The sequence below is a fragment of the Trachurus japonicus genome, chromosome 20, assembly GCF_045865225.1.
Source record: "Trachurus japonicus isolate A0001 chromosome 20, Traja_1.0".
Classification (NCBI taxonomy): Eukaryota; Metazoa; Chordata; class Actinopteri; order Carangiformes; family Carangidae; genus Trachurus; species Trachurus japonicus.
Genome location: NC_140926.1, coordinates 26,087,699 through 26,100,701, shown reverse-complemented (window position 1 = coordinate 26,100,701; position 13,003 = coordinate 26,087,699). Strand labels below are relative to the sequence as shown.

Genomic DNA, 13,003 nt, shown 5'->3' with positions numbered 1-13,003 from the left:
TGATGTTTGATCCTTGGGGGATTTTGACCAAAGCATGTCACAGACATGTCTTTAAGACACCTGGGAACTATTTTAATTTGTGGGAAAGGGACAGAATATGTCTATTTTAAAGCTTCAGGTGACTCATGCATAATTTACTTCACAAGAATCATGTTAGAAACACTCTGAGCTTACTGGCATTTATTTGACTTACTTTTAACAATATGAAATCCTGCACTGTGATGCTGTAAATGAATCCTACTATGGGCTGTTCCTCTTAGTTACTGTCTACTGTCTGGTTTAATCTGCAGTGTCACAGTTTCATTTCCATCTACACTGATGACTTATCATGCTACTCTACTGGATCATTTTACCCCCTCAGGCATTTGAAAGCATGAATGTGCTCGGATCACCACTCAGATCCAGCTGACAGCTCACACTCACATGTAAAGTGTGATAAGGTCACAGGTCACAACAGAACAACAAACCTTTCACTGTCTAGTCTCAGTTGAAATCAGGTCAAATGCATTATGACTCAATACGCTGCAACTTAGGAAACCAGAGAGTGCAAAACAACTTCATCAACTGCTGACGTGGAGAGTTGTGTTGTGATTCCTTTGTAGGCTGTGTGTTGTTGTTTGTTTGTGTTTGTGAATTTGCAGCATATTTGTGTATTTGCATGTGTTGAGTCAAGTCCTAATGATCTGATGCTCTAGTCAGGTTGGTGTGGATCCAGAGACACCTGCAGCTTCACTTCTACCTCACACACACACACACACACACACACACACACACACACACACACACACACACACACACACACACACACACACACACACACACACACACACACACACACACAAACATTCAAAAATATCATGTTAAATTGAACAATGTATATAACTTCATTTACATAATGCCATGTGATTGGTTGGTTAAACAGTATGAAAAGCATGGTGGGTACTGCAGTCATGTTCCCTTCTGACAATGTTTTTCATCCAGGGCTCTGCTGGAGCTGCTGCTGACCACATAGCTGCGTGTTGGTGATGTCACTCGCTCTCTGCCGTGATGGCGCGGTACATCATGGTGATGATGGCCGCCAGCAGACAGGGGACCAGCCAGGTGGACCACCAGCTGAGGGGGGGGGGGGCAGAGAGAGAGAGACTATTTAAAGGGACAACAAGGAGTTTCTCCATCGGCAGAACGAAAAATTCTGCGACAATAAAAAAGTCTCATATTAATGTGGATGAATCTACGTTACCACTTGTTAATGGGCCCATTTTCGATAAATATATTGTTTTGTCTCTCGTTATTTTGTTATTATTAGTGGTGGTGGAAATGCTGGGCGAGCCGACCAGCGTTTCTTTACTTTCGGTTTCGTGGCGAGTCATGAGAATAACGCCGCCGTATGAATCTCCGTTTATGGTGGGAACTATGACGGTATGTGATCGTCTTCCAACCTCTGACTTTAATTCTTGATGAATGAAAACATGAGTCTGTCTTGCGCCGGTCAAAGAATTTCACGGTGCGGAGGCTCATAAATGTAGTGTGAAAACACTTTGCTTTTCCAAAACTCCTCATTGTCCCTTTAACAAAAAAGTACCAGCAATAGCTGCTGTGTGTGTGTGTGTGTGTGTGTGTGTGTATGTACCTGTAGTCATCCTTCAAAGTGGTAACCAGTGTTTCCTGTAAAACACACACCACAGATGTCATCATCATCATCATCATCATCATCATCATCATCATCATCATCATCATCATCATCATCATCAGACTCTTGTAAAGAATGAGTCTGGGCTCCTTCACTGTTACATTTCCAGTACAAACACTGAGGTCAGAGGTCACAGCAGCAGGTCAACGTGTTTACTAGTGTTTACTAATGATCTGTTACAATAGAATAGAAAAATACTTCATTCATCCTCCTGGAGGGAAATTCAAGTTGTCCAACAGCTTACAAGAACACATGACAAAATAGATAACACACACAGAGCAATATATAACCTAAAATGATATAAATGATATAAAAAGTACACATGTATAACCCAACAAAAAGCATTGTGCATCTTAAAGCAGATATCATCGGCACGGCCGTTTCGGCTAATGCTGTGTTCAAGGCAGGCTTTTGAAACCGTAAGTTACAGCTTCAAGTCACAACTACGACTTGGTAGCGTTCCAGGTAACCCGTAGCTCGTGTTTTTACCGTCCTGTTGTCTGTGAAAGTTCCCTATAACGGCCACTCGTAACTTCCGACCCGTGAACTCGTACCAGATCGAACTGGTATGACTTCACAGGAAGGAAAAACACAAAGTACGAGTTTCCTTGAACGCACCATGAGTTAGCAGCCCCCGCCCTTGTCAGGCATCAATTGGTCCTCGTGCTACGTCACCACATTCACGCGCATCCCTTGGCTGCACACACAGCCCTTCATGCCGTTCTCTCCCCTCATTGGATAACACTTGTATCCCACAAGGAAAATTTTCTCCTCGGGTTACAGCAGAGCAGAGTGACGGAGAGACTCGTGTTTAGGCTGAAATACTTCATGTAAGTGATTGCTGACGGAAAATAGGACTATTTAGGACTTATATTAACAAAAACATTCCACTGATATCTGCTTTAATGGCAGCAGGAATGAAGGATTTCTGATAGAACAAGAGAAATGAGAAATCTTTCCACTTTGTCTAGAAAATGTTTTACTCTTTTTTTTTTTTTTTAAGTTATTATTATTTGAGAAATTTTACCACTTTTCCCACAGAAAATTCTCTACAACATTTTCAAAAATTCACGCCATTGGCCCTAATTTGAACATACATTGACAAAAAAAGCAATGTTTTTCATTCTCAGAACAAATATTTATGTATTTCTGGTGTTTGCTTGAAAAATGTGTGGTCTAATTTGTGTCAATTTAGGAGTGATGTAAAAAAGTTTGAGAACCGCTACAACATGACTTTAAGCAACAGCCTACTGTGGCAGATGAGTAACAAGGTTAAGGTTTTTTTAAGTAGCCTATATTTTGGGGTCTTTTACTGTATGCCTTTAATGGATAGGACAGCTGAGAGAGACAGGAAATGAGGAGGAAGAGAGAGAAAATGACATGCAGATAATGCATGCACGTAAAGGGCCGCCCGATGCGAGATTCGAACCGGGGCCGACTGCAGTGAGGACTGTAGGTTGCCCCAGGTTACAACAAAGTTACAGTGTTGCATGTTGCATTACACAGAGCCCCTCCTCTTCTCTGCAGACAGTCACTTCACTAACAGGTTGTCTTCACCATGTTCTAACACCTTTACTGTGAGGGACCAGGCAGGATGGAGGCTCACCAGCTCTGCACAGTTTTCAGGAGATTTGCCTTTAAAGGTACAGTATGTAAGAAATCTAAAGCAACTGGCCGTAAAATCCTCCTAATATGTCACAGAGACTCAGGAATAATGTTCATATAACATGATGAACTCACTAACAACAATAGTACAGCCAGAGTATTCGCATTAAAAATCATGTTTATGTTTTGAATTTACGTGTTTACATGTTGCGCCACCTAGCCCTCTCCCAGTCACGGGGCGTCAGTGGCATTTCAGCCTCCGGTCTGCTTCACTGAGCTGCCGCTACGGCTGGGAGAAAAAACCAGATCACTGTGTTTTGAATTTGACTGCAGTAACCGTTTTTGGCCACATTCTTACATATGGCACCTTTAACTGTGATTTTTTCTTACTCTTTGTTCATTCATAAACACATTCCAGACATTCCAGTTAAATGTTTGTAAGTTTGCTCCCGAGTGTGTGTAGATTTTCTTCTTAGCTAAGAACAAATCCCAAATAAGAAAACATTGGTGAGTGTCAACATCTTGTTGAAAACTAATTATTTTTTGGGCTTTTTATTGCCTTTAATTGACAGCACAGTGGAGAGAGAGACAGGAAATGGGGAGGCAGAGAGGGGGGATGACATGTAGGAAAGGGCCGCCCAATGCGGGATTCGAACTGGACCGCCTGCAGTGAAACCTGAAATAATGGTTCTCCCTTCCTATTTGAATGAGCATTAATAAATGAATAAAGATTGAGGAGGAAGGAAGTCTCTCTGAGGCTTCTGAGTTGAGGATTTGAATGTCATGTTCATTTGTATGACTACAGGGCAAACCAAGGGGTAGTTGTGTTTGAATAGAAGAAAAGAATGATAATCCTGTGTTAGTATGTGTATGTGTGTGTGTGTGTGTGTGTGTAACAGGAGCTGACTGGCTCGTTCCACTGCTCCTGCTGGATTTTATCCAGCAACAGTTTGTTGAACTCATATTAACCTTTTCTCCAACTCAGCAGCTTGTAATCAGCCTTTAATCTGACCCAAGGTCCAAAAACTCTTCATACTACATTTCCCATAATGCAACTCTGTAGAAAAACATATTTACTTACCACAGGCTTTGCGAGTTTCTCCCTGTCGTCCTGCAGACAGACACACACACAGAATTATTTAGTCTTCATCTGCAATGAGCCTATTGAATACTGCTACACACACACACACACACACAGACACACACACACACACACACACACACACCGGATGCAGCTCTCCTATCAACATGTCACTGGCCATCTCTCTGGCGTCGGTGGAGTGTCCCACGTCCTCGAAGCTCTCGGTGGCGTCTCCTCCGGCCTGCTCCCTCAGCACCTCCTCTCCACCGGGGTGCTGCCATGGAAACAACACACAACAACAACATGCTGACTCAGCAAGATGACAACTACAATTATTTGTCTCCAATAATCAATCATATCAATATTTTTAAGTTTAAGTTTAAGTTTCATTTATTTATATAGCACCTTAAAAGCAAAGAGCATTTGCACCAAAGTGCCTCACAGTCAACAGGTCACATAGGCATAAACCAACATCAACACAATGCAACAACATCACTTCAATTAATCGAAAGAGATAAAAATGATTAAATCCCAGGGTTATCGAAAAACAGATTTAGTGCTAATTAAAAGCCAAAACATAGAAATGGGTCTTAGGAGCTTCTTGAAAGCCTCAACAGGGATTTGTAGATGGTCAAAAGAATTTTAAAGTGTATTGTGAAGTGAAGAGGGAGCCAGTGTAATGATGTCTGAATGGGAGTGATATGGTCTTGCTTCTTTGATCTTGTTAATAACCAGACAGCAGCGTTTTGGACTGGTTGAAGGCGAGAGATGGTGGTCTGACTGATACCTAAGTAAACTAAGTGCATAAAAACTAAATGATAATCAACTGAAGCCATAACTATGAAGTGTGAATAACATCTGAGCATCTCAACATCTGGCTGTCTGTCTCCACCCAGACTGTTCTTCTCCTTGAGGAGTTCATTCACAAGACCAATATGTTTTGGGGGGGTTACCATGACGCTGACCTTTGACATTTAGCCACCAAACTCAATCAGTTTGTCCTGTCAGGTGAACATCTGGACCAAATTCAAAGAAATTTGAGACACTTCGGGTGAATAGGGGAAAAAAATGAAACTTCCAAGTTTATCACTTACATTCAGACAAATATTTTTTGTATTACAATTTTTGTCAAATTTTATGTTTAAATATGTAAATGAGGCTATATCTAATTACATATGCACTAATTTACATACATTCCCAGAACAGAAATCTGAACAATGGATAAAGCCACTTTCAAAAACATTTTTGTTTTATTTTGTTGACATATTAGAGTCAGAGGTTTTTACAGAGGGGATTTTGGATATCTTTCATTCTGTAAATGAGAAAATACTGTCACCACCAGCCCTAAAAAATCTAATTTCTCCATGTTTTTAGGAATAAAATGTTGTATAAATCAGGCTGTGAATGATATATCAACAATCCCCTCTGTAAAAACCTTCAGAATATAGACAGGAATAAAACTGGAAGGTTTGTCAATTGTACTTTTACGATTTGTTGCTGATACAAAGCAAATGGCAATTTTTGTAGCCTAGATCATTGTTCAGGAGAGACAGGGCTTTCCAATGATACCTGACATGACGTGGGTCAGACAACAGGCATGGAACAGTAGCTGTTAACTTTTGGTGAATTTAGGAGAAATCTACTGATGAAAGAGACACAATGAAGTAAAAAATAATATTAAAAAAACACCTTAATGTGAATTTTCTACCATTTCTTTTTCTTCTTCTTCTGAAAGAAGAAAAAGAGCCCAAAATCTCAAAATTGATCAGTGCATGAAAAAACAGTGTTTTTGTCTGTAGTGTCTCGCCTTAACGTGTTGTGATCAAATTATGCCAAACCTTTCCTTTGTGAGTCACCGCCTTGACCTTTGACCCTAATACTCCAATCAGTAAATGAAGTCGTCATGGAGACCCAGAGTGGGATGGACAGGCTGAAAACAGAGGAATAAACAGCTACACACACACACCACTCTGTCTGTCTCCAGTCATTTTCTCTGCTCACACTACAATCACACAACACGGTGACAGTTCACCAGAGAAGGTCCACAGCTGCTGAGAAACGCTGCAGTGTTACCAGTCACACAGTCTTGTGTGTGTTCAGGTCCATCACTTCAGTCTCTCAGTGTGTGCGTCCGCACATCGTCCAGTAACACTAAGTAACCTGACAATTATTGACCCCAGGCTGCAATACAAGACTGGAGCTGAGAGTGTGTTTGTCCTCCAGTGAACCATTAAACTCAGCTGCTGCTGTTTGCTACAAAACAACTAGATCCACTGAGTTCTCCACTGACCCCAGACCTGCCTCAACCAAGTCTGGCTCCACTTCCATGTGCTGTCGTATGGTGACGACCGTGACAGGTCTAGAACTGTCCTCTGGGGACACGCCCAGTCGCCCACACCTTGAACCATGTACAGACAAACACCTGTGGCTGTAATAAAGACTCTGATCCAGTTGACTGGTCAAAGGTCAAAGGTCAGTCAGCCCAAGCTTTATTCTGAGGTTCTAGAATTTCCTTTAAAATGTGAAGAGAAAAAGAAATGAACACTGTAACAGATACTAAGACTAGTTGTTTCTTTTCTTTTTTTCTTTACAGTAAGTGAATGATGGACAAACATTAATCTAGGTTTGAAGGAACTTTGAATTTAAGGGATTTTCATACTTGCCAGATTTCAGAGTTACTTACAGTATTCTTAGAGGTTATTATATTACTTAAACTTGAGGAGATCTGATTATTCATTTCTCCAGTGATATTAAATGTTTTCTCAAAAAAAAAAAAAAAAAAAACCCAAAGAAAAGTGAAAAGTTACGTCTTCAGAAGGATATTCAGTCGTACAAAACAAACAACAGCATGACGTGGAAGGCTGGAGGTTTTTTGTTTGTTTGATTTGTTCTTTAAAAAAAAAGACAACAATTAAATCATCAAATAAATCACAGAAAATTGTTATGTTGATCAACTAATTGATTCATCAATTAATTGTTACGGCTCAATAACAAATAGTGGCCTAATGTGTAGCTGAGCATGTCAGACATCTGCTGTCTGGTCAGAGTCCTCACTTGCACTTCCTGTTAACTCACCAGCTGTTGTAAAGTTCATTCACAGACACACAACACAGTGAATCAGCATTAAATCAAAGTCGGGAGTGTGACCTTACTTGTTGCAGGACTGGAAAAACCTGCTGGGGCCCCAGGGCAGAGATGGACCTCCATCAGACCCCACAATCTGTGCAGTGTATATGTATTTGTTTCTCCATAATATTCTTGCATATTTTCATTAGATATTTATATTAAAATCCAGTATCAGGTTGGTATCTGGAATCTGACATAGATAACAACATTAACATGCTCCACCACTGCCATTTGACTCATATCATAATCATGTGACACTGGGTGATGGACATTGAGCCCCTCTGGGAGCCTTTCTGGGGTCTCTTACAGAAACCAGTGAAGTCAAACTGTGACTTTCAGCAGAATGAAGCAGCAGCAGACACTTTAACAACTCAGCATGTCTTAGTTTCAAGTTCTTTTCTATTTCTAAAGACAACGATGTCTGGTCTTATGTTTCAGACCTGTGGGGTTTGACCACCCACTCCGTCATACTGTGGCTGCAGAGTTTTAACATCCTGAACACACTGAGACCTCTAAGGAGTTCCTCACCTCCTCCAGAAACTTGGTGACATCGTAGACTTTGTTGTGGATGATGATCCACGTTGATTTGAAGGTGTTCTGCGCCTCTATCTCTGACAGTCTGTAGTACGTGACTCCATCGGGGCTCTTCTCCTGTTCTCCCATTTGTGTCACTGGAAACTCGGACAAGTTGAAGGTGAAGAGCCGCTGAGAGCCGAGAGCAGAGGTGAGACGACCTGTCCGTGATTATATAAATCCACCGAGTCTGTCAGGACCGTGATAAAGCAAACGCATCGACATTTACCCCAGTTTCTATCAACAGTCCTAAGTTTCAGCGCCAGGGAGTTCACGGTCGTCAAGATAGACACAACATATCACAGCACTTCTGGCCTCAACTTTCAAAATAAAAGCCTTTATTTACGCGCGGTCCACTGCTGGAATATTCATTATAACAGAAAGAATAACATCTTTCATGTGGCAAGTGTTTATTCCTACATACAATTTCTTCACTGCTAAAAAAGGTTGGTAAATGCCCAGTGCCAATTTCAGTCTCTCATATAGGCGGCTTGAATACTAGAATACTTGATACTATGCGAGTTAATCGCACAGTATCAAGTATTCTTTATAACCAGAAAATGTAACGCGCGCAGGTTTGCTACAAGTGTTTCCTGCAATAACTAATATCTACCTGTATGATAGTTTGTGTTAGTGTAGTCAGTCAGCCTGACACAATCTGGCAAGTTACAGGACTTTGTAAGTAATAATTTGTAAAAGATTCCTAATTCCAATAGTAAGCAACTCATTAAGTAGAAAATAAATCATTCCAACACAAAGAAATGATATTTTAATGTGAATCGTATATGCGAGTTCTACTGTGATTTGAGAAACTTTATTTTGGAAAGGCTACAGTGTTATTTCCGGTCAGACCGTGTTTGTTTTCATTAGCTTTACGAAGACCCTGGCAAGGGTGTGGATCCCGCCCCCGTCGTCGTCCTAGCTCTGCCATTGGTAGTTCTCTGTCTTACCTTGAACTCTGGGACTCTCTGATTGGTCCGCACCGTGCCAGTCAACATCGAGTTGTGGGAGAAAACGAGGCTAAAGTTCACGTAAGTTCAGCAGCTTTCAAGGAAACGGACTTCTCACGCGAGCAAAGGCCTTATCTCACGTATGTCACGTAATGAGGGGTTATTATTCCCACCCGTCGGTTACCGAGGAGTGAGTTGGTGGTCTGGTTTTATTATCAACACCCAGCTGACTCCTACAACTTGCAAATAAGTGAGATATATTTGCACATTGTTCAGAAAAGTAATTACCTTCCCTGGCTCTTTCCCGCCGACTCACAACCAAAGATCGATTAGGAAACTGCAGTGTGTCACTTCACAGCAGAAAAATCACCCAGTTTACTGAGTGTAGCTTGCACCTGTGGACATCATTAAAATACACTCTGAATATCAATAAGGGCTGAGGTCTCTAGACACAGGAGTCAAAACATTCCAAATGAATTTAGTCACAATTCACTAGGTTATGGTTTAAGATCTTTACTAATTATTTTTTTTTATAATTTGCCTCGACTTTTGAAAGATTTGAATTTGTTTGGACCCTTCCCTTTATGTTACTTGGTTTTAAAATACCCTTAAAAATCATATAGACCAAACGATTAGACCTGGAGCCACTTCAGGACAATACATGAAGCTGGTTTATGACAGAGTTATCGTTTGTGTAAATTTAATCTGAGTGAGACCTCCTCCCCGTCCTCTAACATCTTTAGTTAAAATAACGTTTTGTTATTACCTTGTTAAACCGTGTTTTAAGTACAGTTACCATCGTTAAACTGTAATTTCCGTTCTATAAGATAGAATGCCTTTATTGTAATCATAAGGGAAATTCATTTTCACACCCTGTCAACAGATAATTGCAACATCTTGTGAACTGGCTGGTGGTTATAGGCTCACGGAGACATAAAGAGGTGAGTGGGGCTGCCTCAGAGCTAGCTAGTTGTTGCTAGTATCTATATCAAAGACGGTTTATGAATATCTTTGTCTATAAATCTTGATTACCAAAGAGCAAAGTGAGGGAACTGGGACTTTTGCTGGTTACTGTTACATATTTATGATGACAGTTCTGTTTTAGCTCAAACTCAAAAAAGATCCAGTTAGGGAGAAGAGCCACTAAAACCATGTGCCCTGCTGACTGCACCGCTGCACAGTTCAGCTTGAACATTAATCTTCTCTGTAATTTATAGCTACAGAAAGTGGAAGTGAAAAATAGAAACGTTAGACGTCACTTAAGCAATATTACCCGAGAGGGTGTGCTTTAACGTCATTGCTCAAATTACGTTTAAGCACACCCTCGAGGGTAATATTGCGATTATACAACAATTACCAACAAAATAGAGCGTATAATTAAATAAATATTCATGTTGATGGACGTTTTGCTCTCAAAATTTAAAGTTTTTTGCGAGTGTGCTTCCCGTTTCCATGGAAATAAATGGGGTCTGACTAATAACTGAAACACAATCAGTCACGTCAGTAGACTCCTATGTGTAATGGAACCTAGTTCACCTCTACAGCAAATAGTCCGAACCTTAGTAACGACCTAGCAACAGAAATGATTTTCTAGTCCCAGATGAGTGAACTCTGAGCTGACGTTCATGTTTTAACGTGGTCTCGGACTTTCCTGAACTAAATCAACACTGCACAAATGATCGCCCAAGTTATAACAAAGATGCCGTTTTTTTCCTTTCACATATGTAGCTTCTACAACCGCAAACTCTGCATGTAAATGAAGTTATAGCGCCGTGTCGCCGACACAGCTGATAGAGAAAGACAAACGATTACTCCAGATTATTTAAAAGCCCAAAAGACGCAAGCGAGAGAGAGGGAGAGAGAGAAACATACAGGTAATCACCTCCGTTTTATCCAATGAAATATTCAGCTCCAGGCCATATTTTAAAAAACATATTCACCGCGATCACAACTCGTGTCTCTCCGACTTTGTAACGTTACACACATGGGAGGGAGACAATCCTCTCGGCTGTAACGGGGAAGTTTACAATATATTAACAAAAAATAAAATAACATAATTGTTCTATAAATGTGACTTTGGCAGCTGACAGGAACAACCTACAGGAGGTCAATGTAGTTTGTGATTTATTTTCACGAGTAATAAATGACGTTTTTCAAAATAAAAGGGGGAAAAGTCCATGTTGCCATGGAGATGTGTAAACAACATGACATGGCGAAGTAATATTTTCAGTGATAAGTCAGCCGTGCTGTAATGCTGATTTGAGCACGTTCTAAATGTCTTATCGACCAATCAGATTGCTTGGTCGGAACTACTTGTTGTATAATACTGTGTAACGTTAGTTACCTTAACCTCAGTTTACCTTCAGATATGTGATGTTATGTCTTTAGATAAGTGTTGTGCCCATTTTTATCCTCACAGCTGTTGATTATCAGTCAAATAAATACCATTCACTGATACAACATGTTGTTATGTATGTTGTCATCCTTGTTACATCCTATTGGTGATGAGAATCTCTGGAAGTTGGCACTAAAACTGACCCTGAAGCTGTTCTTCTCATGTTTTGTGTGTGTGTGTGTGTGTGTGTGTGTGTGTGTGTGTGTGTGTGTGTGTGTGTGTAGGATGAGTGGAGGAGTCCAACAGTCGTTGTTTTTCCTTGGGCTTCCAGACCTGAAGAAGCTGCTTTGTATCACTGTGACTCTGCAGGAGCAGGGCGAGGAACCAAGGAGCAAACAGATCAAGACCTGCAGGTGGACGACATGACACATCACATCACATCCATCCATCCATCCATCCATCCATCCATCCATCCATCCATCCATCCATCCATCCATCCATCCATTGCATTCAATGTTGTAAAGTGAACTTGACCCAGAATATCTGTGATTTCACAGTCAGTTTGAAGGACAAAAGTGTATTTCTTTCACACAACAGTCCTGTGGATCTACCCTTGAGCAACTGTGTGTGTGTGTGTGTGTGTGTGTGTGTGTGTGTGTGTGTGTGTGTGCAGAGAGCTGGTGCTGCTGTACCCTGACATCCTGGCCTCTCCTGCTCTGGACTCCCTCACTGACATCACAGTGGTCATGGCTGTAAGAGATGTTCTCTTGTTTATGTGTTTGTTTGTTTATCTGAATCCCTCACACACACATCCCTGTAATAACCATGATGTTTGGTGTTTTTAGACATTTAGTCTTTTCTCAGTATGTTTTAGAAATCAACACAAAAAAGGTCCATACTGTTGGCCTTTTTTCATTTTAAAGCAGGAGAATGACAATGCTCACTAAAGTCTTTGAGCTATATGGTTGAATTGAAGTCTCAAGTTTTTCAATATTGTGTTAAAATGTGTTGATTTCTAGTGGTTATTTGGTTATTTTTGGTCAGTTTGACACGCTTTCGGTCCAAAAATATGTCTTGTGTCTTCTATTTTTTTTGGCCAGGTTCAGACCAAGAATGAATGCATCGGGTCAGGGCTTCAACACCCGTGGGTCAGCACGGACAGTTCAGAATGAGTTACAGTAAAAGCAATTTATAACATACCTGCAAACTAGTCACCTTTCGGCTATAATCGCCGTTTTTCTGGTCAACTGGGTCGTTTACGTGAATCGTGACTAAAACTATGATGACAGGCGCCTTGGATAAGCGTGTGTGTGTGCATCGGGGCCATTCAGCTGTAGCGTCTTTTGCTCACATACTTTCAATGTGGGCGCGAGTTATGCAACGCGGCGCGCCGCACATTCGCCGTGCTTGTTTTTTCATGCACGTTCGCGGCACACAGCTCCATACCTGCTTCTACCGCTGGTGTTCTGTCAGACCGGTTCTGCTCCGTTTGAAAGGCGAAGGAAGAACGTATGTGGAAAGACGTGATACACACTCATTTTATGTGCTGTGATTTTCAACCCCCAGGCTACATACAATGCTGTGAAAAAGTATTTTCCCCTTCCTGATTTCTTACTCAAACTTGTTATTAGTCATCAAACAAC

General features: G+C 41.0%; 2 protein-coding genes across 3 annotated transcripts in view; one reads left to right on the top strand and one right to left on the bottom strand.

Annotated features, from left to right (window-relative positions):
• Positions 1-8,350, bottom strand: part of cyb5a (cytochrome b5 type A (microsomal)) — a 188,169-nt gene extending 179,819 nt beyond the window's left edge. The window contains exons 1-5 of one of the 2 annotated variants that reach the window (XM_085762749.1): positions 8,031-8,345; positions 4,522-4,650; positions 4,377-4,406; positions 1,631-1,665; positions 850-1,113 (exon numbers count right to left, since the gene is read on the bottom strand). In XM_085762749.1, coding sequence (XP_085618875.1) covers positions 1,029-1,113; positions 1,631-1,665; positions 4,377-4,406; positions 4,522-4,650; positions 8,031-8,165 — 414 coding nt within the window. In that variant the 5' untranslated portion in view covers positions 8,166-8,345 and the 3' untranslated portion in view covers positions 850-1,028. Of the gene's footprint in view, positions 1-849; positions 1,114-1,553; positions 1,666-4,376; positions 4,407-4,521; positions 4,651-8,030 lie in introns of those variants that run through there. The other variant, XM_085762748.1, reaches the window with a different exon arrangement.
• Positions 8,351-8,970: 620 nt separating this feature from the next.
• Positions 8,971-13,003, top strand: part of c20h18orf63 (chromosome 20 C18orf63 homolog) — a 40,723-nt gene continuing 36,690 nt past the window's right edge. The window contains exons 1-3 of the mRNA XM_085763477.1: positions 8,971-9,165; positions 11,645-11,773; positions 12,034-12,112. Coding sequence (XP_085619603.1) covers positions 11,646-11,773; positions 12,034-12,112 — 207 coding nt within the window. The 5' untranslated portion in view covers positions 8,971-9,165; position 11,645. The remainder of the gene's footprint in view (positions 9,166-11,644; positions 11,774-12,033; positions 12,113-13,003) is intronic.